General features: G+C 33.0%; 10 protein-coding genes across 10 annotated transcripts; 1 reads left to right on the top strand and 9 right to left on the bottom strand.

The window, feature by feature from the left end:
• Position 1: 1 nt before the first annotated feature.
• Positions 2 to 2,979, bottom strand: DFA_02314 (uncharacterized protein; the record flags this gene model as incomplete). Its single annotated transcript, XM_004366646.1, has 5 exons — positions 2 to 1,231; positions 1,309 to 1,651; positions 1,723 to 2,392; positions 2,466 to 2,661; positions 2,761 to 2,979. The coding sequence occupies 5 exons, from the start codon at positions 2,977 to 2,979 to the stop codon at positions 2 to 4; spliced, it is 2,658 nt and encodes an 885-aa protein (XP_004366703.1).
• A 408-nt stretch (positions 2,980 to 3,387) lies between these two features.
• DFA_02313 (uncharacterized protein) lies at positions 3,388 to 3,861 on the bottom strand (the record flags this gene model as incomplete). The annotated part of the gene is made up of 2 exons (XM_004366645.1): positions 3,388 to 3,554; positions 3,801 to 3,861. 2 exons carry the CDS (start codon positions 3,859 to 3,861, stop codon positions 3,388 to 3,390), a joined length of 228 nt encoding a protein of 75 aa, XP_004366702.1.
• Positions 3,862 to 4,139: 278 nt separating this feature from the next.
• On the bottom strand, positions 4,140 to 5,061 carry rps16 (40S ribosomal protein S16; the record flags this gene model as incomplete). Its single annotated transcript, XM_004366644.1, has 3 exons — positions 4,140 to 4,285; positions 4,603 to 4,924; positions 4,993 to 5,061. The coding sequence occupies 3 exons, from the start codon at positions 5,059 to 5,061 to the stop codon at positions 4,140 to 4,142; spliced, it is 537 nt and encodes a 178-aa protein (XP_004366701.1).
• A 133-nt stretch (positions 5,062 to 5,194) lies between these two features.
• Positions 5,195 to 6,188, top strand: DFA_02311 (uncharacterized protein; the record flags this gene model as incomplete). Its single annotated transcript, XM_004366643.1, has 5 exons — positions 5,195 to 5,206; positions 5,303 to 5,352; positions 5,461 to 5,679; positions 5,857 to 5,879; positions 6,079 to 6,188. The coding sequence occupies 5 exons, from the start codon at positions 5,195 to 5,197 to the stop codon at positions 6,186 to 6,188; spliced, it is 414 nt and encodes a 137-aa protein (XP_004366700.1).
• A 322-nt stretch (positions 6,189 to 6,510) lies between these two features.
• Positions 6,511 to 10,187, bottom strand: DFA_02310 (uncharacterized protein; the record flags this gene model as incomplete). Its single annotated transcript, XM_004366642.1, has 3 exons — positions 6,511 to 6,897; positions 6,944 to 7,322; positions 7,405 to 10,187. The coding sequence occupies 3 exons, from the start codon at positions 10,185 to 10,187 to the stop codon at positions 6,511 to 6,513; spliced, it is 3,549 nt and encodes a 1,182-aa protein (XP_004366699.1).
• Positions 10,188 to 11,646: 1,459 nt separating this feature from the next.
• On the bottom strand, positions 11,647 to 13,590 carry DFA_02309 (uncharacterized protein; the record flags this gene model as incomplete). The annotated part of the gene is made up of 1 exon (XM_004366641.1): positions 11,647 to 13,590. One exon carries the CDS (start codon positions 13,588 to 13,590, stop codon positions 11,647 to 11,649), a length of 1,944 nt encoding a protein of 647 aa, XP_004366698.1.
• A 103-nt stretch (positions 13,591 to 13,693) lies between these two features.
• DFA_02308 (uncharacterized protein) lies at positions 13,694 to 15,644 on the bottom strand (the record flags this gene model as incomplete). The annotated part of the gene is made up of 4 exons (XM_004366640.1): positions 13,694 to 14,412; positions 14,550 to 15,080; positions 15,104 to 15,409; positions 15,467 to 15,644. The coding sequence occupies 4 exons, from the start codon at positions 15,642 to 15,644 to the stop codon at positions 13,694 to 13,696; spliced, it is 1,734 nt and encodes a 577-aa protein (XP_004366697.1).
• A 139-nt stretch (positions 15,645 to 15,783) lies between these two features.
• DFA_02307 (uncharacterized protein) lies at positions 15,784 to 17,670 on the bottom strand (the record flags this gene model as incomplete). The annotated part of the gene is made up of 1 exon (XM_004366639.1): positions 15,784 to 17,670. One exon carries the CDS (start codon positions 17,668 to 17,670, stop codon positions 15,784 to 15,786), a length of 1,887 nt encoding a protein of 628 aa, XP_004366696.1.
• Positions 17,671 to 17,742: 72 nt separating this feature from the next.
• Positions 17,743 to 19,749, bottom strand: DFA_02306 (uncharacterized protein; the record flags this gene model as incomplete). The annotated part of the gene is made up of 2 exons (XM_004366638.1): positions 17,743 to 18,851; positions 19,194 to 19,749. The coding sequence occupies 2 exons, from the start codon at positions 19,747 to 19,749 to the stop codon at positions 17,743 to 17,745; spliced, it is 1,665 nt and encodes a 554-aa protein (XP_004366695.1).
• A 110-nt stretch (positions 19,750 to 19,859) lies between these two features.
• On the bottom strand, positions 19,860 to 24,446 carry DFA_02305 (uncharacterized protein; the record flags this gene model as incomplete). The annotated part of the gene is made up of 2 exons (XM_004366637.1): positions 19,860 to 21,808; positions 22,589 to 24,446. The coding sequence occupies 2 exons, from the start codon at positions 24,444 to 24,446 to the stop codon at positions 19,860 to 19,862; spliced, it is 3,807 nt and encodes a 1,268-aa protein (XP_004366694.1).
• Positions 24,447 to 24,575: the final 129 nt, after the last annotated feature.

Genomic DNA, 24,575 nt, shown 5'->3' with positions numbered 1-24,575 from the left:
ATTATTCAATCATCTTGCAATATTGATCGTGTTGGGTGGCGGCTTGTGGAACATATTTGATGATTTTTTCAATACTCGACAACGCTTCTTCCTTGGCTTGGATAGCGTCACTAGAAGATGTGGGGGGCATCATGGCGATGGTATCCAATCCTTGAAGCGCCTCGGTAGCCCATGGTGAGAATCTATCTTTGGCAGTCTGTGCTGCCGCACCAAGTGCAATAGCAGCGCTACGTCGTTCAGAGTCATTATTAAGGTTTACGAGGCACCCGATTATGGTTGCCATGATCAGGGGAAATGAGTTGATTGCACTCTCTCCACCATGTTTGCAATACTCGGCTAAAAAGTCTAGGATTAAATCCTTGCAATTGTCAAATTCAATCTCTCCAAGTTTCTTGCAATATCTACCCAACATTTCATATGTGATAAGAGGTGATGTGACTGTGCTGTTAAACCTGATCATCGTGTTAATCAGTTTGTAGAGATTGATCTCGACATCAGGTACAAGTGAATTCTCGTCAATAAGCCTTTTTTGTACCTCGGTCACTATACTTAGCGTTGATTGAACTTGATCCAATGTCATTACGTCATGCCCCATTGCATTGATGATGTTGGCTCCCAGGTCGGCACATTCATACATGATGTCATCGTTGGTATCATCGGAAATTTTTTTGAGTAAGCAATCCAGTTCCATACCAAACTCTTTGATTGTCTTTTCGACACCCACTTGTGCTCGAATGCACAGCTTCATACATCCAGGTAAAAGATTGGAAACTAAGAAAATTATGTCTCTATCGTAGTCAACTTCAAGGCTCGAAACTGCAAAGTTGCACAGTGGATGTACCAAGGAATGTACGAATGGTGCCAATGGTTTGTAATCTGAATTTATCATTTTTTTCAAAACATTGAACGCTCTTTCCCTCTCCTCTTCCAAAGAATCATCTGAGAAATTCTCTAGTATATCGACAATCATCTTGACTACCATTGGTAAATAGAGTTTAAATGACTCTCCAACAGCTCGAATGAATAGAGGTGACGCCTCGACAACATCAATCGGGTCAATAGACATTTCACTCCCTTTGGCGAAAACCATAAACCTGTTCAAGGTCTTCTTGTCAATATCTGAATAATTATCTGAAAATTTCTTGATTGCACTCCATAAAATCTCTTTAACATTTTCTGTTGAAGGTTTTTCCAACAATGAAAAGAAAATTGGTACAAATTTTCTTAACTTCTAAAAAATATCAAAATAAATAAATAAATAAACTAATTATTATAATAGTAATCATTACAGTTATGTATATTACTTACATTTATATCCGAGTTGGACAAAGACACTAACGTATGAATTGTCCATTCAAGTACATCCTTTTTTGGAGATTCAAGTAGTATTTTCATCCAGTCACGTAATACTTTGTAAATGTATTTACCACATACACCATTTCTCACCGATTGGTACTTTTGAAAGATCAACTCGAAACAACCAGTATTGATACGTTCATTCGGGTCAATGACAAATTTTGATATAATAGAAAATGGGTTGTCCCTTGATTTAACAATCTCTTTACCCATAACAAAAGATAATTTAAACAAACAATGAAGTAATGCCCATCTAACTTTTGTATTTTCATCATCAATCAATTTTAATATCAACCTTAAAAAATATATAAATAAATAAATAAAATTTATAATTGATATCAACAATCTCTTTATAATTTTACATACTTTAAAAACAATGAAAATTGATTTGAAATACTGTAATAGTGGATATGTGAACACAATAATAATTGGGCAAAACTAATCAATGCCACATATCTTTTTCTCCATCTTTTAGATTCAAATAGAGTGGTTAAATGATTGAAAATGAGGACTGCCGCACGTTCACCAAAACCTCTTATCAATCGATTCACGGTTGAATTATGAATGCCGATGAGTTGAGCTTCTTGTTTATCGTATTCACAATTTGTCCACTCTTCCAATGACACATCCTCAAATTGGTTGGCCAGCCACTTGTACAAATGATTGATGACACTCTCTATTAGATTGTCGGTATAGTTGGTGGGTGTGGCCATATCCAACAAGTAGTCAAAAATGATTCTTGGAGTGCCTGTATAATCATTTTCACAATGTCTGTCCAACACCTTGACCAACTTGCCAATAGTTTGTTGAGTCTTGTCTTGTTCAAGTGACTCTGCCAAGTCTTGACCAGATAGAAAATTTCTAAACATCCTTTGATATTTGTTCTTTGATCCCATTTTGGGTAAAAGTAATACATATTCTAAATGAATCATTAATTCATTATCCTTTTCTTCTTCCTCTCCACAATTCTTTCTCTTCTTACTCTTCTCTCTATTTAAAATGGTCTCCAATGATGGTTTTAATTCATCCCATCCACCTAAAGATAAGTAGCAGTATTTTGATTAATAATTATTATTAAAATTAAATAAGATTACATTGGTGGTACATACGACTTGATATTAAAAAAGTAGCCATTGATTTAATAATACCAAACAAATGGGATTTGAAGGTATCTGTAAGTGTTGAATTGATCAACTCGGCTGCCTCATACCTTACAGCCTCAAACACTGGTTGTGGCACTGATTCTACAAACTCTTCATCAAGATACAGTAAGCTATAAAGTAACTCTATTGCTTTTTCTCTTATCTGTGAATGATATCAGTTAGCATAATTTAGATCATTCACACAAAGTTTGATTAAAATAATATGAGGGTAACAAATCGATTTGTTCAATACTATACATACAATTGGGGAAAGACCCTTGACCGTCAAAAAGAGTAACCATGATACAACTTTGTTAGGAAGACGAGAATAGATTTCGAATAGTTGGTGTGCTTCTCTAACCTTTGTATTATTGTCAGAATTGTTATTATTATTATTATTATTGTTATTGTTATTGTTATTGTTATCTTGATTTGCTAAAACAACAATCATCTCAATAAATTCTTCATCTGGTTGTTCCATATTTTTGATAATTTTTTAATCTTTTTTTTTTTTTTATTAGATTACTCTACTCTTTCTTTTATTTGATTGTTGTATTATCTCTCTATTTAGAATAATAATAGATAGATAGATTCCTTTTGTTTCTGTCGGTGGGTTTGCATATTCTATTCTAAAAATAAAAAGGCTGAGTTTCCAGTTCAAAAGGGAAAAAAAAAAAATATGGATGATGGTTGGTGAATATGAATCTAGTCTAGACTAATACATATATATATATATATATGTTGCCTAAAAGCGAGATATACCTATTCTCTTTTGATTGTTTATGATACGGGTAGTATCTCAACCCAACAACTTTTGTAGTTTAAAAAATACTATCATCAACATATTGTTGAAATAAAATTAAATCGGTTCATCTTCTTAGTCTTGCTGTTAAGAGTTGAAAAAGTCGTCTGACACATCGCTGATTTGAATCAACCACTCGTAGAAATGGACGATGATGCTTTCTTCGATCGGTATAGTGCCGCCGTTCCACATCGTCTGTCCAACACCATTGACCAACATGCCAATGATCTGATAGGTCATTTCCACTGTTGATTCTTTTCAAAAACTTATGTCTTTGTAATCTAGCCAGCTAACATCAATCATCCCATCGAATTTATTGAAGTAATTCACACTGTTCAATAACAATGTGGCCATGATTAGTCATCATCTTTGATACATTTCTATAGTATTAATTAACATGTTAAGTTATCTTTCTTTAATTTGAATCCTTCTTCGTGATGGTCCTCTCCATTTGCAATGGACTCTACTAGAGTAGAATCTATTGGTTCAAGTAGTTATACTGATTTCTCTGTAATCTATATATTTCGATGATAAAGGAAAGATTGAATGATATCGCTCCATTTTTTTTTGCAAGGACATTCCACAGGAAGAGTGATAATAATAATATCATGGCCAAGTGATAGTATATGATAATTCCAGCATGGCCAAGAGCAACCCAAGGACCACGTACTCAACGATACGACTTTTGCACTAAAAGGAACGCATTTTTCCAGCTATAATTTTTGTATCTAATAAAAAAGAAATATCGTCAAATTTATTGGGTTTAGAGGTATATACATGACCAAGTGATAGTATATGATAATTCCAGCATGGCCAAGAGCAACCCAAGGACCACGTACTCAACGATACGATTTTTGAAATCTTGAACGGGCACCACGACCACCGAACTTCTTTGGCTCACATCTACGTGGGTCAGCGACGAGGAGGGCACGATCGTAGGCGAGGAGGGCCTTCTTGATGATGTTCTTGGATTGTTCATCAACGTCTAGAAAGGGTAGGAGAGAGGAGAGGTAATGATACAATCAACGAGTTAGATAAACTATCTCTAAGATGTACAAGATTCCATTTGGTGAATGGAAATCCCAAACAATTTTTTTTTTTTTTGGAAACCCAAAAAAAGAAAAATGTTGTCATTACACTTTTACCAGCAGACAGGTAATAGGAGAGAGAGGAGAGGTAGAAGAGACTGCTAGATGCTAATACTGCTGTTCTGTACTATACTACTCGTCATACTATACTGCTGCTACTACGGTAAAAAGTGAAGAGGGTGAGGGATTAATATTGATAATAGTTTATACATACACTTTTGGGTGTAAGCAACGAGGGCCTTGGCAATAGCTTGACGGATAGCGTAGATTTGGGCAACTGGACCTCCACCACGGACACGAACACGCATATCGACGGTTTGGAAAGCGTTGATTTCGTTGTTCTTGAGGACGACGAGTGGCTCGAATACCTTCAAACGGAGGGTTTGTGGTTGGATGAGCTCGAGTGGGACACCGTTGACACGGATCATACCCTTACCTTCAGTGCAGTAAGAGACGGCGACAGCGTTACGCTTCTTACCGTGAGTTTGGACGGACTTTTTCTTTTGAACAGTGGTCATTGTATCTCTACGTGATTGCTAAAAAGGAAGGATCAGATATCTCAGATAGAGGTTATGAATAGTAGAGAGAGCAGGCGGTGACTGACCGAAGCACGAGAGTACCCACAACGACAAACGACACTAAAAAAAAATATTGAAAAAATGTTCAAATTCATTTTATTTTTTGATGAAATATTGCCCGGCTCTACAAAAAAGTTGAACAAACAACTCAACTCCAACTCTTTTCTTTATTATTGAAAGAGATAGAGAGAGAATCATATTTATATTTATATGTAAATACATATATTTATGTATATAGACGTATATATATATTTATACATCACATATAAATAATAAATGTAAATATACTTTGTTCAAATAATAAGAGAGGGAGAGATATACGCAAATAATAGATAGATACAGCAGAGTAGATCAGAGTATACAAACCACATCTACTACAAACTAAAGTATGTACATTGGATAAGCCTATGAGTGTATAACTATACTTATTTAATCTATCATATATCAATCAGACGACAACTTATTTTCGATTTGCTATCATTGCAACTGATCAGCTTGACAGCAGCAATCCAGCAAGTGACCGCATCGATTGCCGAAGCACTCCAGCAGAGATTGCGCAGTTGTAGTAATGTAGATTCGTCTTCCCCTCAAGGTAGTGGTTGTATCTATGATCCTGAAAATGAAAAAGTATTCTGTCTTTATAAGGACATAGAAGAGATTGATCAGGAAATCAAAGCTATCATTGCTCGATCAAGGCACGAGGAAAAAAACAAGTCAGTTGGCTAGATGAGGTGAAAAATAAAGCCAACAAGACCATCTATCGTTTGGTCACAATAGATAAACAATACATAGCAGCGGACATCCAAAATAGGTAACATGGAAAAGAACCAAGATAATTCAATCTTTTATTAACCTGAAATTTATCTTTTACATACTATTACATCTTATAGAGCACGTACTTTTCTTCTGAATAGTAATTGGTTGATTTACCTCTAGCGACCAATGAACTTTTTCTTTGCCATAGGCATTCCATTCATCTACCAATGATATGAGATTCCAATAGATATCACTTCTCCCTCAACTAGAGAAATTGGATTGTACGTATCGAGAATTGTTTGACTACTTTAGATTTATTTATTTATTTATTTTTTTTATTTTATTTTTTTCAATAGAGTTGGTCAGTATGGTATTGGTTTACATTAATAGTCTTGGATACAAGTTGAATATTGGGATATTGGCAAATGATTCATTATTTCATGCCGTCGATTGTCTTTTTAATTAAAAGTCATTCGTAGGTGATGGTCTTTTTATTAGAGCAACTTATAAATTTATATATGATCATTATCAGAGTTTAGATTAGATTTTAATGATGATCATTTATCTTTTTTTTTTTTTTTTGCTTTAATAAAAAGACCATCACATTGCACTTTTGCCCTTGGTCGAACCTCCTGACTAGTCAAGATCAACCTTTAAACCTTTCGAACCTGACTCTTTTTAGAATAAACAAAAATTAAATTACCAATTATTTTATAATATATTTATTATTTTCTAGATCACCAAACTTATCTTTATTTTGCGTCATGTTATACATCATGTCATTGTGTTTATTGTTGCTTATAATAGTATGAGAGTGAATCTCTCTGATCTGATGGAATAGTGTCCCAATTTGATTCTAATGTATCTTTGATAAATGTCCACGTTTGGTCGAGTAGTTCAAAATGTATATGACTCTTTTTGACTGTTCTTTGTTTATAGTGATCGATGATTTTATAGAGTTGAGCAACATGTTGGTAATCTTTACCTAAACATTGGTTGGTGTAGAGATTGACAATCGCACACAGGTCTTCAATAACAGTCTCTCTCCTGTACATGTATGGTATTGGAAGATGATTCAACCATCTTGGAATAATATCGATAGTGTTGTTGGCATATCTGATGATTTTTCCAATACTTGATATTGCTTCTTTTTTGCCTGAATCTTCTGATGTAGACTTTAGGATCATAGTTTCCAATCCTTGAATCGCTTCCACCTGTTACAGTGTCATTTTCCATTGTTCTAATGATTGTTGTTCCAATGTCAAAGAAACGAGCAGTGTCTTGCAGGTCGACATTAAAATATTTAATGATGACCGAGTCGAGTACCTTGCCAAACTCCTCGATTGTCTTGTCGATACCCTCGAGTGCTTGATTGCACAGCTTCATACAGGCAGGCAATATTTCATCGGAAACTATTATAGTGTTGACACCCATTTCCAAGCACTTGCATAGTGGCTGTATCAGACAATGTATGAATGGCGCCAATGGTTCATAATATGTAACAAGTATATACACAAGCATGTGTAAACTTCTCTCGTCTTGTTGTCTCTTTAGTATATTAATGATCATCCTGAAATACTTTTGCAAACTGAGAATCATGCTTTTTATTGATTAATTTATTGTTTACATTTTTACTTATTTATTAACTTTCTAATTTTCTTTTAAATATTAGATTTGAATACATTGCAAGTTGAATAACTTTCTCTTCAAAACAAGTAGGTGGTTTGGATACACTGGCACATAGATTGAAGTCTGGTCCATTTAAAAACGATAATCGTGATTCGGATGGTGGTGATTTGATTTGCACGATGGCTGTTGTGACATGTTTGATTGGTGAAAGTTGTTTTAAAATGTCAATAGGATTTTTGTCGTCGTTGATCTTACCATCAGCGTACAACTTGAATGTAGCAACTGATGTATTGAGAGGGAGGAATTCGATAGTTCGTTCTCTTTTTGAAATAATTTTTGTGATTGTGTTTGGCAGTTGGAATAATGTAAATCCCAAGGACGAAACGGTAATGTCCAAGCTTGTCAAGTTTGGATATTCATCCAAGCGATAAGGTTTCTTTAAAGAGAAATTGACAGAGATTGATCGGAGAGACTGTTTGACGTTGTTTGGTAGAGCCGCGTAGTTCTCTGGACCATTATGGATAGAAGAGAGGTATAGTTTGGTGATTGGTAGTCCATTTAAAGACGAACAAAGTCTTAAAACTTCGCTAGCTCTCCAATGTCCATATGCAAATACCGTATCCCTCATATCTAGTACCGACAAGGAACGGAACATTGGAATAGATTCACAATATGAAATCAAAGGAGCTATAATTCTTGTGACATTGTTTCTATCTGCAGGTTGTACTTGTGGTTGCTCGGCATTGAAACAAGTAATGGATTGAATTGTTTTCAATACACTGTATTTACTATTACGAGGAGGATATATGTAAGAGGAGGAGATATTGTTGAAAAAGTTGAAGGCGATATATTCAAATATATCTTTGGATATGAGTGTCAATTGTAATCTTGATCTATTTGACTCAACCATTGTGTGATAGAGTGGTGTAAATGGTTTGGTTGTTGAAAAATGAACTGCACATTGATTTTTAACTTGGAAATATTGTTCGATCATTTCTTGGTCCTCCAATGATTTCAAACCTTGTTGTTCTATTCTATACAAATAATCCTTTCCATAAATACATGTACATCTATTTCTCGCATACCAAACCATTCCAATAATTTTACGTATTATATAATTTGGAAATATTCTTGAATTACCATTATTATAACTACTATCCAATATACTATTATTATTATTATTATTATTACTCTCCAAAATACTGTTACTATTATTATTATTTTTGTCAATTAATTTAAAAGATAATTTTTTTAAAGAATGACCTTTCAATGTTGAACCAGTGTATTGGAATCCAATTTCTTTAAACCGAGTGACTTGACTGTCTACAATATCGTTTGGTGAATATACAATAATTTTGGAAATGATTGATTGATCCAAGCCAAAGTAATTCTTCATATGATGATTTTTTGTAAGAGCATATTTGTAACCTTTAAATCTGAGCACTTTGGCATGTGGCATATTGGTAATTGGCCATGGACCCTGAGTATCGTGAGTTTCTGACGCATCTGGCATATTGGTAAACCATGTACCCTGTTTTCGGTAATTATTTGCAATGAGTGTGAATTTCCAAACTGTTTCTGGTACGACGGGCTGCTTTGATTTCTTTTTGGCGCCTTCCTCAATGTGGATGTGCTCGAGTTGAGGGAAATCTTCTTGTTTGAGCTCGGGATACCCCGTTTCGTAATGATGATGCACCGACACGACCCTAAGATTCATCTTGACTCGAGCATCCAATGTATTCCAATCAAAGTGGGTGGGAAGAACGATCTTGGTGATTGATGTACCAGGCTGGAGTAATGTTGCATATTTAACCTTTGGACCATCACCAAAAAGATGTTTGTTTGAGAAAAAAGTCTTTGAAAGAGTGATGGATGTCAAGTTGTTAAAACTGGTGAGCAGTGCATTGACGACAGGTGGTTTGACTTTACGATCCAGTATAATACTCGTTAGGTTGGGTAAGAGTTTTGGTATTATTTTGTCAACGCTTTTTGTGAGGTATTTTCCCTTGATGTTGATCTTTTGTACTTGACTGAATAGATCCCTCGACGGTTTGGTTTGATCGTCAGACATTAGGTAATTTGTACTATGAGGGTTGTCTAGGACGGTCAAAGTGGTAGGTCTCTTGACGATACAATATTTGTTGTTGATATGATTCCACATTTCCTCGGTCGGTCGCATGACAATGTCAGTGTAGAGAGTGGTCGACACCAACTCAAATACTCTCTTTGATACCAATGCCAATGACTCTCGTTTCCATCTTTTACTGTCGTCTTTCTGGTTACTAGTGTTGCCAAAGTTGATTGATGGTGTGTAACCCATATCGTAGTAGTATTGATGAGTAGGACACATATCTTGTCGACTAGGTGATTGTTGTTTGATTTGTGGTTGCATTTGTATGTATGTAAATGTTCTAACTCCTTTTTTCAAGGCATACTCGTCACGTTCCAAAACAAGATCTTTTAATCTATCACTGTAGACACATGTACAAATGTTTGAGTCGTTGTATACCAACACTAATATTCTCTTGATGATTCTCCATGGTAGTAGTGTATATCCATACTCCAATGTTTTATCATCATCATCATCATCATTTATTGTATTTGCTATTGTTGTTGTTGTAATCTCCTCTTCCTCTTGTTGTTGTTGTTGTTGTTGTTCTAATATTCTCTTTATCAGGTCATCTATAGTTGTGATTGCTTCTCCAACTCCAATCTTTCTCTTTAAGCATATCTCGTACAAATCTTGTTTATACAATCTCTCCAACTCTTCTTTTGTATATTGTTTCTCTCTCTGCTCATCATCTTTATCATTCTCTATTTCTTTTCTTTTACTCATTTAATAACAATAAAGCCAAGTTGCGATGTATACTTTTGAAGAAAGAAATTTTTTTTTTTTGCACCAAGCTGTTTTTTCATCAAAAGTATAGATGAATCAACATTGTCAGTAAACTGTAATATATGTTTTCTGGTCCAAAAAATGAGTAGCTTACGAATATATAGGTTAAAATCATTTCTTTCAAGATCTTGAATTGGTTTTATGTATTGCTTTAAAATTAAAAAATTAGAAAAATAGGTTGGTTAAAAAGTAAAAGATTATTATTACAAATTGATTGTAGATGAAATCAAAAAATGAATATTATATTATAAGGCTATATAGCTCAGAATCATTTATTTTAATATTTTTTTCATATCCGGATTCAGATACTTTTAAGGTAATTTTTCATAGGCTTGAATATTTAACTCTTATTTATATTAATAATTGTAAAATAAAAGGAATCCGGAATATGAAAAAATAATAAAATAAAAGATTCTAAGCTATATACTCTTATATTAGACCATCTTTACTATAATATACATTTTTTGATTTCATGTACAATAAATTTTGAATATTTTTTTTTAGTCTGCTTCCAAGTACATTTGGCCAGGATTGTCAATTTTGATCAAAACATAAATACTACAATATTGCACTGTTTTTATAGACGTCTTACGCTATTTCCAGTCATCCCAAAGCATAACTATTTTTAGTGACGACAAAAAAATTCTTTTGTTTTTTTTTGTGCCATTATTTGATAATAGGTTGAATCTAGTTGATGTTGCTTTAAACTGTTGTGATATCACGTCTGAGAGTCTCTTTTTACTATCGATAGGTGAATGTATTCCTTTAAACTGTATTGATCTTTTTAAACCACAATTTTGATACAACTGTTTACAAGTTAACAATAAACATATTATATCTACATTATCTATTGATGATATGATTTGCAATAATAATAAATTAGATAACTTTAAAATACTTGTAGACATCATCATTGTGCGCAAGAGCTAAAAAAAAAATGAAAATGATTAAGGATCATTTTTTAATGATTATCTTTTTTTTTTTTCATATTTATTTACTTACAAAATTACAAAATGGGACAAGTTTCATTCCCTTCCTCTTTATTTAAAAAAACTATTATGGAAGGCTCTTGAATCCATAAATAAAGATGAAGTGCGAGGGAATGAAAAGGTGGTCATTTTCCCTCTTCAATTTGATTGGTTCTTGATAGGATGTGGTGTTCTATTGTCAAGAGGAAACTGGTTTCGAGCAGAGATCGAAGAATTAATAGAAAAATTCCAAACCAACAAGGAGACAAACAACTGTGAGATAAACTACGAAGTTAATAATAAACATACTTAATCTCTGATATGTAATAGTAATAAATGAGATAGAGATAATAGTGACATCTTTGTGAAATATGAAAATGAAATAGAGAGATGGGTGTACTTTTTCTTTTGATGCAACAAGAAAATGTTTTTTATTTATTTGAAATGATTTTGGCATTTAAAGTATTAAAACTCCAATTAACAGCTCTGTTATCAAAATTTAAATAAATGGGAACATCCTGTTGTTGGAGGTTTGTTTTACTTTTCTGAGTGATAATTCCACCTAGAAGTGATTGTCTTTCCAACACCAATACATTCGTATTGTCACTGTCTAATCTTTGAATTGAAAATTGTAAAAAGGTAGTGTTGGCCATTGAAAAAGATAAATATCTAATATTGGTATGATTGATTATTTCATCTAATCTAAATGACCATTTTGCTTGTGAACAAGACATTTCACAAGTTAGATGTGTTGTATTGATTGGTAACCATTGTTCCTGTTGTTGTTGTGATTGATCTTCTTTGGGTTTGGTAATTCTATCCAAGATTGAAAAGATTGGAATGTCTGGTTGATGTTTTTGAAGCAAGAATATTGTTAGGTATTTTGTACTTGGTGGTATGGAGACGGTTAAAAAGCCTTGCATATAAGTGAGATCGATCGTTTCAAGATTGGATTGTGACAAGTCCAAATCATCACCTTGACCACCGTATCCATAAATCCAAACCAATTTTTTTAATTGATCATGTCGAGTAAATGATGGTGAAGAAAGAAAAGATGTGGTGAGCGCACTCTTTAATTTGACAAGTGATCCAGACAACGATTTAGCATACTGGTCGCAAGAGTCTCCAATAATAGATAGATGAGTGAGTGATGGTGGGTATACAAATTGGTCGAGTATATCATTTGATGAGTTGTTGTGAATTGATAACTTTTCCAAAGTAGGTGGGATTAGATTGGATGGAATCGTATTTTGGCAATCATAAATACAAAGTTTCTTTAGTGATGGACATTGTAATTGGAGATTGATTTTACCACCAGTTAATAAACTTTCTAAAAGATATAGTTTCTCCAATACAGGCATTATAGTTGTACATTGTTGTTGTGCTATTTGTACATTTTCAGACCAAAGATAGAGAATGACGATTGAGGGAGGTACACTAATCTCGATGATACAATCTTTTTCGTACCAATTTTCATTATAATCAAATGTCTTTAGATTGTTTAGAGTTTCGAGATCGATGAATAGTTTCTCTTCCTCTTCTTGTTCATCTCCTTCCACATGAATTTCGAGGTACACAAGCGAGGTTAATGCAATGAATGTATCTCTTGGGGGAAACCCTGTCAGTGTCAAAGTAAGTGACGTTAGACTGCTTGGCAAGACACCTGGTCCTATACCAGACACACTGTAACCATTTAATGTCAACTCTGTCAATGATACAAATTGATCAAGTGCCAATTCTCTTGCAGTGTAACTAGCGTAGATATCTAGAGTAAGTGATTTGAGTGACGAGTGTGGACCAAGTTGGTTTAATGTATTTCCTCGAACCGATAGTCTTTGAAGATTGGGTAACAATGAGATTGATCCAAGATCTACTCTACTATGGTAGATGAATAGTGTCTCGATTGATGGTATCTTGTAGAGTAGATTAGAATCTAATGATTTAGGTTTATATTCTTCCACCCAAGCTGTTGTAATGCTACTACTTTTATCTACTCTATTATTTGTGTAATAGATACGATCTTGTATCCATAATGGATAGTCCTCTTCTTCTTTATCATCTTCTTTTACAAGTATTACATGTTGATTTGATATACTATTCTCTAATATATCTTTAAATGATAATAAGTTGAATTGATTAACTGTTTCTATAAACTTTAATGATATATCTCCTTTATCAATATCGATAGGTTCTATTCCTTTAAACTGTATCGATCTTTTTAACCTACTACTATTTTGATATAAAAAGATCGAACTATTACTATTATGATGATACAACTTTTTACAAGTTAACAATAAACATATTATATCTACATTATCATCAATCTCTGATATAATATTTAATAGTAATAAATTAGATAACTTTAAAATAGACATTATCTTTGTGATGAGAAATGAAAATGAACAAATGAAGGGACAGGTCAGGTCATTGTTTTATATTATTTCTGAATTTATTTTTATTATTTGTTTTTTACAATAGTTATTTGTCTTTGACAAAACTCCAACTAAATTCAAATGGAGAACTTGAATTATAATCATTAAAATGTAAACAAAAAGGAGAATATTGTTGTTGTTGTTGTAGATTAATATTTGTATTTGAATTTTCTTTTCTTTTCTGAGTGATGATTCCACCTAGAAGTGATCGTCTTTCCAAAACCAATACATTCGTATTGTCACTGTCTAATCTTTGAATTGAAAATTGTAAAAAGGTAGTGTTTCTGGACATTGAAAAAGACAAATATCTAACATTGGTATGATTGATTATTTCATCTAATCTAAATGACCATTTTGATTGAGTACAAGACATGCTACAAGTTAGATGAGTTGTGCTGATTGGTAACCATTGTTCCTGTTGTTGTTGTTGTGATTGAATTTGTTTTTTTTTGGGTACGGTTATTCTATCCGAGATTGAAAAGATTGGAATATCTTGTTGTTTTTGAATCAAGTATATTGTTAGATATTTGGTACTTGGTGGTATGGTTACTGTAAAAAATCCGTGCATGTCAGAGAGATCGATCGTTTCAAGATTGGACTGTGACAAGTCCAAATCATCACCTTGACCACCGTATCCATAAATCCAAACCAATTTTTTTAATTGACCATGACGAGCAAAAGGTCTTGAGGAAAGAAAAGATGTGGTGAGTTCACCCTTTAATTTGACAAGTGATTCAGGTAATGGAACAGACTCGTCATAGGAGTCTCCAATAATAGATAGATGAGTGAGTGATGGTGGGTATACAAATTGATATCATTGGATGAGCTATTATGGATTGATAACTTTTCCAAAGTAGGTGGGAGTAGATTGGATGGAATAGTATTTTGGCAATCATAAATACAAAGTTTCTTTAGTGATGGACATTGTGAAAGGAGATTGATTTTACCACCAGTTAATAAACTTTCAAAAAGATATAGTTTTTCTAATACAGGCATTATAGTAGTTGTTGTACATTGTTGTTGTTGTTGTTGTTGTTGTTGTGCTATTTGTATATTTTTGGAATAAAAGGATAGAATGACGATTGAAGGAGGTAAACAAATCTCGAAAATGATACCAAATTTTTGGTGCCAATATTCACTATACTCAAGTCTCTTTAGATTGCTTAGACTTGATAGATCGATGAATAGTTTCTCTTCCTCCTCTTGTTTAGCCAGTAGTCTCTTTCCCACATGAATATCGAGGTGCACCAACGATGTTAATGAAATGAATGTATCTCTTTGTGGGAACTCCAACAATGTCAAAGTGAGTGATGTCAGACTGCTTGGCAAGACACCAGGTCCAATCGAACGTAAATTGTTTAATGTCAACTCTGTCAATGATACATATTGCTCGAGAGCCAATTCACTTGTAGAATAATTATTGTTGATGATTTCTAGAGAAAGTGACTTTAATGACGAGTGTGGACCAAGTTGGTTAATGAATTTCCTTGAACTGATAGTCTTTGAAGATTAGGTAACAATGAGATTGACCCAAGATCTATTCTACTATGGTAGATGAATAATGTCTCGATTGATGGTATCTTGTAGAGTAGATTAGAATCTAATACTTTAGGTTCATATTCATTCACCAATACTGTTGTAATGTTAATACTCTTATCTATTCTATTTTCTGTGTAATCTTTTATCCATAATGGATACTCTTCATCTTCTTTATCTTTTGAAAGTATTACATGTTGATTTGATATACTATTATCTAATATATCTTTAAATGATAATAGGTTGAATTGATTAACTGTTTCTATAAACTTTAATGATATACCTCCATTGTCAGTATCGATAGGACCTATTCCTTTAAATCTAATCGATCTTTTTAAACTACTACCATTTTGATACAACTTTTTACAAGTTAACAGTAAACATATTATATCTACATTATCATCAATCTCTAATATGATTTGTGATAGTAATAAATTAGATAGAGATAATAGAGTAGACATCTTTGTGATTGAAAAAGGAAAATGTATGAATGATCATGTGTATTGAGTTTTAAATTTTATTTTCTTTTTTTAAAACTTTATAGTTTTAATTTTTTTTTTTTTTACAAAACTCCAGTTATATACAAATGGACAGTTTGAATCATAATGTAAATAAATAGGAATATAGTTGTTGTTGTTGATCAATATTATTCTTTCTTTTCAGCTGAGTGATGATTCCACCAGTCAGTGATTGTGTTTCCAATACCAATACATTTCTATTATCTGGGTCTAATCTTTGAATTGAAAATTGTAAATCATAATTATCTTGAATAGTGATTGATAAATATCTAACATTGGTGTGATTGATAACTTTATCTAATCTAAAAGCCCATTTTGAGTGATGCCATGTATGGTTTAGTTGACATGTTAGATGTGTAGTATTTGGTGGTAGCCATAGTTGTTGTTGTGTTTGATCGTCGTCGATTGGTTTGGGTATTCTAGAACTGATTGAATGGGTTGCAATACAATTTGAACTTTCTCTAGGGTTTGGGGACAATGTTAGCGATAGGTATTTGATGGTTGGTGGAATACCAATCTTTAAAGAGCCAGTCGATTCAATGATGTTGAAAGTTTCTAGATTAGGTGGATATGGGGATAGAAGGATAAAATCTTCTTTTAAAAGATTGATATCTTTTCTAAACTCTAAACCTAAAACCAGTTTTTTTAAATGATTAGGTAGTGGGACGGTTGGAGCTTTTTGGACATTCTGCTTTAATTTGATGAGTGATGCTGGTAAATTGTTTGGTACAGGCTCATTATCTCCAAATATGGATAGACTAGTGAGTGATGGTGGGAATACAACTTGATCAAGTATAATATCATCTGCCAGAGTTAATTTATGTATTTTAAGTTTTTCCAAAGTTGATGGAATTAAATTGGATGGAATTGTATTATCGCATTCGAAAATACCTAGTTTCTTGAGAGATGGATATGATAATGGATTAATTCTACCACCAACCAATCCATTTTCCAAAACATATAATTTCTCCAACATTGGAAGTGATGTAGATGGAGGTGCGATATGAATATGATTTGACCAAAGTCTAAGATATTGGAGTGAAGGAGGTACACTAACCTCTATGGCGTATTTGAAATCATCCAAAAGGAGTGTTTTTAGACAATGTAGATTATTGAAATCTAGGAACTGATGAGGTCGTTCTTCTTCTTGATCCTCCTCTATTAATAATTCTATCCTTTCAAAGTCAATCTCGAGCGAAGTGAGTGATGTCAAAGAATTGAACATATCTCTTGGTGGCATATCTAACAGTTTTAAACTGAGAGATGTAAGGTTACGTGGTAATAGACTTGATTCAAACCCAAGTACAAAAGCACTCTTGATTGTAAGCTCTGTCAATGATATGAATTTTAGTCCCAAAGAGGATAGATAGGGTCTTTGAGAGTATATATTATAGACGTCAAGAGTAAGTGATTTGAGTGACGAGTGTTGACCAAGTTTAAAAGAGTTTGAACAAATTGAAAGACGTTCTAGATTCGGTAGCAGTGAGATTGATCCTAGATCCAATGTACCATCGTGGTCGTGTGGGTCGATGTATAATGTCTCGATTGATGGTATCTTGTAGATTGAATTGATCAATGTAGGTTCATAATCCCCCAACAAGGCAGTTGTAATGTTTCTTTTATCTACTCTATTCTCTTCTTCTTCTACTGGTGCAAAGATGTAAGGGTGTATCCAATATGGATAGTTTTCATGATCGACAAGTAATAAAACTTGTTGATCTGGTATACTATTCTTTAATATATCTTTAAAAGAGTTGATGTTGAATCTAAAAACTGTTGCTAAAAACTTTTTTGATATCTTTCCTTTATCATCGATAACTCTTATTCCTTTAAATCTGATCAATCTTTTTAAACTACTACTATGATAAAACTGTTTACAAGTTAACAATAAACATATTATATCTATATTACTGTCAGTCTCTTTTATGATATTTAATAGTAATAAATTAGATAACTTTAAAATAGACATTATCTTTTGTGAGAAAAAGAGAATATGAAAATGAACATCATCAGCTGACACACTTTTTTACTAGACAAATTTTCAAGAATTATTATTGTTGTTTGGTTTAAGAAAGCTCCAATTAAATTCAAATAGAGAATTTGAATTAAAATTTAAATAAATAGGAACATATTCTTCTTCTTGTTGTTGTTGTTGTTGTTGTTGTTGATTAATATTTGTATTTGTATTTGTATTTTCATTTCTTTTCTGAGTGATGATTCCACCTGTAAGTGATTGTCTTTCCAATACCAATACATTTCTATTATCCATGTCTAATCTTTGAATTGAAAATTGTAAAATAATAGTGTTGTTGTTGGTCATAAAGAGAGTCAAATATCTAACATTGGTATGATTGATTATTTCATCTAATCTTAATGACCATTTTGAATGAGAAAAAGTCATTCTACAATTTAGATGTGTTGTATTGCATGGTAACCATTGTTGCTGTTGTTGCTGTGATTGAACTTTGGGTATTGTTATTCTATTCTGGATTGAAAATATTGGAATGTATGGTAGTTGATCTGTACACATTGAAATTGTTAGATATTTGGTAGTTGGTGGTAGAGTAAAGGTAGAAAGTCCTTGTATGTCAGTGAGATCAATCGTTTCAAGGGATGGTGGATAGTTGGATGACAAATCTAAATAACCACCTTGGACAATTTCGTATAATAAAACCAGTTTTTTTAAATGACGAGGAAGTGACATTATTATTGTTGAAAGATGATGAGAAGATATAGTGTTGAATTCCCACTTTAGTTTGACGAGTGATTCTGGTAAAGGTTGGACTTGTTGGTCATACTCTCCCAAAATGGTTAGATGAGTGAGTGAAGGTGGGAATACAACTTGTTCAAGTAGACTGGTATCACCAGAATAGTTTGATGAAATCGTAAGCTTTTCTAGTGTTGATGGAAACACAATATCTGATGGAATGGGGTCATCACAAACAATAGAAATCTTTTTGAGTGATGGATACTGTGATGATGGTGATGATGTTAGATTGCCAATCACTATAGGTTCTAAAAGATATAGTTTCTCTAATAATGGCATTGGACATGGGGTCGCGATTTGTATACATTCTTCAGAACTGAGTGAAAGAATCCTAAGGCTGAGAGGTACACTAATCTCGGTAATACCATCTTTTCGTTCCCACTCTTCAAAAAAATCTGTATACTCTAGTTTCTTTAGGTTGTTTAGACTAGAGAGATCCAGGAGTTGCTCAGCCACTTGGTTATAGTCCTTGGTTCCCAAATCCACATGTATTTTGAGGTTCACTAGTGACTGTAATGAAATGAATGTATCTCTTGGTGGGAACTCCATCAATAATAAATTGAGAGATGTCAGACTGCTTGGTAAGAGACAAGAAACAGGTCCTATCAGACAGAAATTGCGAAATGTCAACTCTGTCAATGATATGAATTGATCTAGTCTCAACTCATTTGCAGTGTAACGAGTGGTGAGACAAAGTGTCAGAGACTTTAGTGACGAGTTTTTACCAATTGGTAATGAAGAGTGGTGACCAAGTTTAAGCAAGTGCGCTTGAGCCCATAGTCGTTGAAGATTGGGTAACTGTGAGATTGATCCAAGATCTATTGTACCATTGTGGTTGACGAATAATGTCTCGATTGATGGTATCTTGTAGAGTAATGAATTTAATACTCGATGTTTATCTTCATTCACCAATACTGTTGTAATGTTACTAGTTTTAGAATCTATTCTATTATCGGTGTAATAAATACAATCTTTTATCCATAATGGATAGCTTTCTCCTTGTTTTTCTGAAAGTATTACTTGTTGATCTGATATACTATTCACTAATATATCTTTAAATGATAATAGGTTGAATCTAGTTGCTGTTGCTTTAAACTGTTGTGATATCTCTCCCATTTCAATATTGATAGTTTCTATTCCTTTGAATTGAATCGATCTTCTAACACCACTATGATAAAACTTTTTACAAGTTAACAGTAAACATACTATATCTCCATTATCTTCAATATCTGATATAATGTGTAATAGTAATAGATTAGATAGAGATAAAATACTAGTCATAATTATAACTTGATAAAAATAAATAATGAAAAAAAAAGAAAGGTGGTAGATGACCAAGTGTGTTTAAGTGATGAAACCAAAATAATATTATTTTGTTTTTATTTATTAATTTATTTTATTATTTTTTTGACAAAACTCCAATTAAATTCAAATGGAGAGTTTAAATCCCAATGTAAATAAATAGGGTCATATTGTTGTTGAGGTTGAGGTTGAGGTTGTTGTTGTTGATTAATATTTGTGTTTGATATTCTTCTTTGAGTGATGATTCCACCAGTCATTGATTGTCTTTCCAATACCAATACATTTCTATTATCACTGTCTAATCTTTGAATTGAAAATTGTAAATTGGTAGTCTTTGAATAAAAAATAATGATAGATAAATATCTAACATTGGTATGATTGATTATTTCATCTAATCTAAATGACCATTTTGCTTGAGTACAAAATATTCTACAAGTTAGATGTGTTGTATTGATTGGTAACCATTGTTGTTGTTGTTGTGATTGATCATTGATGTCTTTGGGGATGGTTAAACTAGTAGCGATTGAATAGATTGGAAGACAATTTTTTTGTTGATCTTTATGAATCAAAGTTATTGATAGATATTTGGTACTTGGTGGAAAGGTGAAAAATCCTTTTTTGTAAGAGATATCGATCGTTTCAAGATTGGGTAGATAGTTTGACTGTGACAAGTCAAAATCTTCACATTGGACTTCAAAAGCATATTTCAAAGCCAGTTTTTTCAAGTGACGAGGAAGAGACATTATCGTTGAATGATGAGAAGCAGTAGAATTGATTTCCAGTTTTAATTTGACGAGTGATTCAGGTAAAGGTGGAAAAGGTTCGTCGTGACCGGACAACGAACCCAAAATGGTTAGATGAGTGAGTGATGGTGGGAATACAATTTGTCCAAGTATGCTGCCCTCAGAAACATTTGATATTGATATCATAAGCTTTTCGAGAGTGGACGGAATCATATCCGATGGAATGGGTTCCCAGCAATTATAAATAAAAAGTTTCTTGAGCGATGGGCCATACTGCAACGATGATAGATTGATTTTACCACCAATCACTATTCTCTCTAATAATAGTAGTGGCAACGTACCTGGGGTTGAGATTTGTACGGATCTATTAGACCAAATGGAAAGAATCTTTAGGTTGAGAGGTGCAATAATCTCGATGATACCCTTTTTACCAGTCCAATTTTCAGAGTACTCTAGTTTCTTTAGATTGTGTAGATTAAATAGATCGAGGAATAGGTGTTGTTGTTCCTCCTCCTCCTCTTGTTGGAGTCGAAATATATACAATCCCTGTTCTAGACAGAGTTTGAAGTTCACTAGTGATGTTAATGCAATGAATGTGTCTCTTGGTGGGAAATCTCTAACTGCCAAATCGAGTGACGTCAAACTACTTGGCAAAAGGCCTGGACCAATATCATACAAACAGAAACTGTTTGCTGTCAACTCTGTCAATGATATGAATTGATCTAGTCTCAACTCACTTGCAGTGTAACGAGTGGTGAGACCAAGTGTCAGTGACTGTAATGAAGAGTGGTTACCAAGTTTAAGCAAGTGTGCTTGAACTGATAGACGTTGAAGATTGGGTAACTGTGAGATTGATCCAAGATCTATTATACCATTGTGTTGTGGTTCGTTGATGAATAAAGTCTCGATTGATGGTATCTTGTAGAGTAGATTAGAATCTAATACTTTATGTTGATAGTGTGTTACCAATGCTGTTGTAATGTTGTTACTTTTATCTATTCTATTATCTGTGTAATAGATACGATCTTGTATCCATAATGGATACTCTTTGTTATCATCTTCTTGTTTTTTTGAAAGTATTAAAAGTTGATCTGATATTATACTATTCTCTAATATATCTTTAAATGATAATAGATTGAATCTAGTTGCTGTTCCTTTAAACTTTAATGATATATCTACTTTATCAATATCGATAGGTTCTATTCCTTTAAACTGTATCGATCTTTTTAAACTATTACTATTATGATGATATAACTTTTTACAAGTTAACAATAAACATACTATATCTACATTATCTATTGATGATATAATATGTAATAATATTAAATTAGATAGAGATAATAGAGACATTTGAACTTTTATTTTGAATTGAGGAAAGAAAAAAAAAACAGACAAAGTAAAAAAAAAAGACAAAGTACAGAAAAAAAGGGGAAAATCAGTAAATTGAGATCAACATTATATTTTCTATCTAATAACTTACAGCTGGGGGGGGGACTTTCATATTTATGCAGGAAGGCCCTGTTAAGGTTAACTAGGTCGTGTCTACCCTCCCAATATGCACGATATCGGCAGGTAAAGGACGATAAATCCATGGCCTGTAATCTGCGGTTTGGTGTAAGATTCCCAATAAGAGAATATTCTTTGCAGCGCTCGAGTCTCTGTTGAAGAAATGATCACAAACTGGACAATATAGCCATTGCCATTTAGTTTTAAATGGCATTTCTGTCGCATTTGGGTTCTTTGACTTCCAGAGATCTTTGATCTGACTATCACAAAGAGACTTACCAAAACCATAATCGTGGGTCGAAACAGAGTTGCTTGTAGACTTGTTCCCATCCTTTTGACTATTGCTTTGATCTTGGTCCTTACAACGATCATTAGTAGTTGATGACGATTTTGACCTCTTTTTCTTATTTTTGCTCCTGCGAAGGCTCAAACCACTTCTTATAATTTTTATTAATTTTTAATTATTTCTTTACTCCAACTAAATTCAAATGGAGATCGATCATTAAAATGTAAATAAATAGGGTCATATTGTTGTTGTTGGTTTCGATTAATATTTGTATTTGTTATACTTTTCAGCTGAGAGATGATTCCACCAGTCAATGATTGTCTTTCCAATACCAATACATTTCTATTGTCACTGTCTAATCTTTGAATTGAAAATTGAATATTGGTAGCAGTAGAACATTGATTAATGATAGATAAATATCTAACATTGGTATGATTGATTATTTCATCTAATCTAAATGACCATTTTGATTGTGAACAAGACATACTACAATTTAGATGTGTTGTATTGATTGGTAACCATTGTTCCTGTTGTTGTTGTTGTTGTTGATCTTTGGTGGGTATGGTTATTCTAGAGGTGATTGAAAATATTGGATCTAGTTGTTGTTGTTGTTGTTTTTGAGACAAGAATATTGATAGATATTTTGTGACTGGTGGTATAGTTACTTTAAATAATCCCTTCATGCCAGAAAAGTCAATCGTTTCAAGATTGGGTGGAAAATTTGACTGTGCCAAGTCTATATCTTCACCTTGACCACCGTATCTATACATCCAAACCAATTTTTTTAAATGACTTGGAAGCAAATTTAAAGATGAAGATGCATTGAGTTTACTCTTTAATTTGACGAGTGACTCGGGTAACGATGTAACACTGGGAGACCCGTCGTAAAAGTCTCCCAAGTAGGTTAGATGTTTGAGTGATGGTGGGTATACAAATTGATCGAGTATATCTTTTGTTGAATAGTTGTGGATTGATAGTTTCTCCAAATGAGGTGGGATGAGATTAGATGGAATGGTTTTAAAGCATTGATAAATACAAAGTTTCTTGAGTGATGGACATTGTGATAGGAGATTGATTTTACCACCAGTTAATAAACCTTCTAAAAGATATAGTTTCTCTAATACAGGCATTAGAGTAGTTGTTGTACATTGTTGTTGTGGTGGTGTTATTGGTACACATTGGGTAGACCAAATGGAAAGAATCTTTAGGTTGGGAGGTACAATAATTTCAATGGGACCATCCTCTCGGTGTAAATTTTCATTATACACTAGTTTCTTTAGATTGTGTAGAGTAGATAGATCGATGAATATTTGTTGTTGTTGTTGTTCTTGTTCTAGTTCTTTATCCAATCCCTTTTCCACAAAGATATCGAGGTACACCAACGAGGTTAATGCAATGAATGTATCTCTTGGTGGTAACTCAAACAATGTCAAAGTGAGTGATGTCAGACTGCTTGGCAAGACACCCGGTCCTATCTCGGGCACACAGAAATTGTTTAATGCCAACTCTGTCAATGATACGAATTGATCCAGTCCCAACTCACTTGCAGTGTAACAAGTGCCGATGTCTAGATTAAGTGACTTTAATGATGAGTGTGGACCAAGTTTTAATGAATTACCTTGAACCGATAGTCGTTGAAGATTAGGTAGCCGTGAGATTGATCCAAGATCGATCGTTGTCTTTTCGCGGAGGTTTAATTGTCGATATTTGATGAATAGTGTCTCGATCGATGGCATAGTTTCATAGAGTGAATTGATTGCTTGAAGGTTATAGTGTGTTACCAAAGCTGTTGTAATAATGTTATCAGCAGCAGCAGCTGATCTATTCGAAAAGATCTCTTTATCGCCGGCGGTGTTATGTTCAAGTACTACATGTTGATTCAAAGATATACTATTCACCAATATATCTTTAAATGATAATAGTTTGTATCTAGTAGTACTAGTTGTTGCTTTAAACTGTAATGATATATCTCTATTGTCTGTATCGATAGCTCCTCCTACACCTTTAAATTTAATCGATCTTCTAACACTGCTATCATTAAATAACTGTTTACAAGTTAACAATAAACATATTATATCTACATTATCAATTGATGATATAATATGTGATACTAATAAATTAGATAAAGATAATAGAGACATCTCTAATAATTATCTTATTAACAGTATTATTATTGAAGTTCAAAAGACATGACATTATTTTTTTTTTTATTTTATTATTATTTTTTCAACATCCACTTCATTCTTTTTGTCTCTATAGTTATTTAATCT

Source organism: Cavenderia fasciculata, assembly GCF_000203815.1.
Source record: "Cavenderia fasciculata unplaced genomic scaffold Scf_Dfasci-G-b-143d02.r1-5, whole genome shotgun sequence".
Taxonomy (NCBI): domain Eukaryota; phylum Evosea; class Eumycetozoa; order Acytosteliales; family Cavenderiaceae; genus Cavenderia; species Cavenderia fasciculata.
The sequence above is the reverse complement of the archived record's forward strand: the minus strand, read 5'-3'. Positions and strand labels throughout refer to the sequence as shown.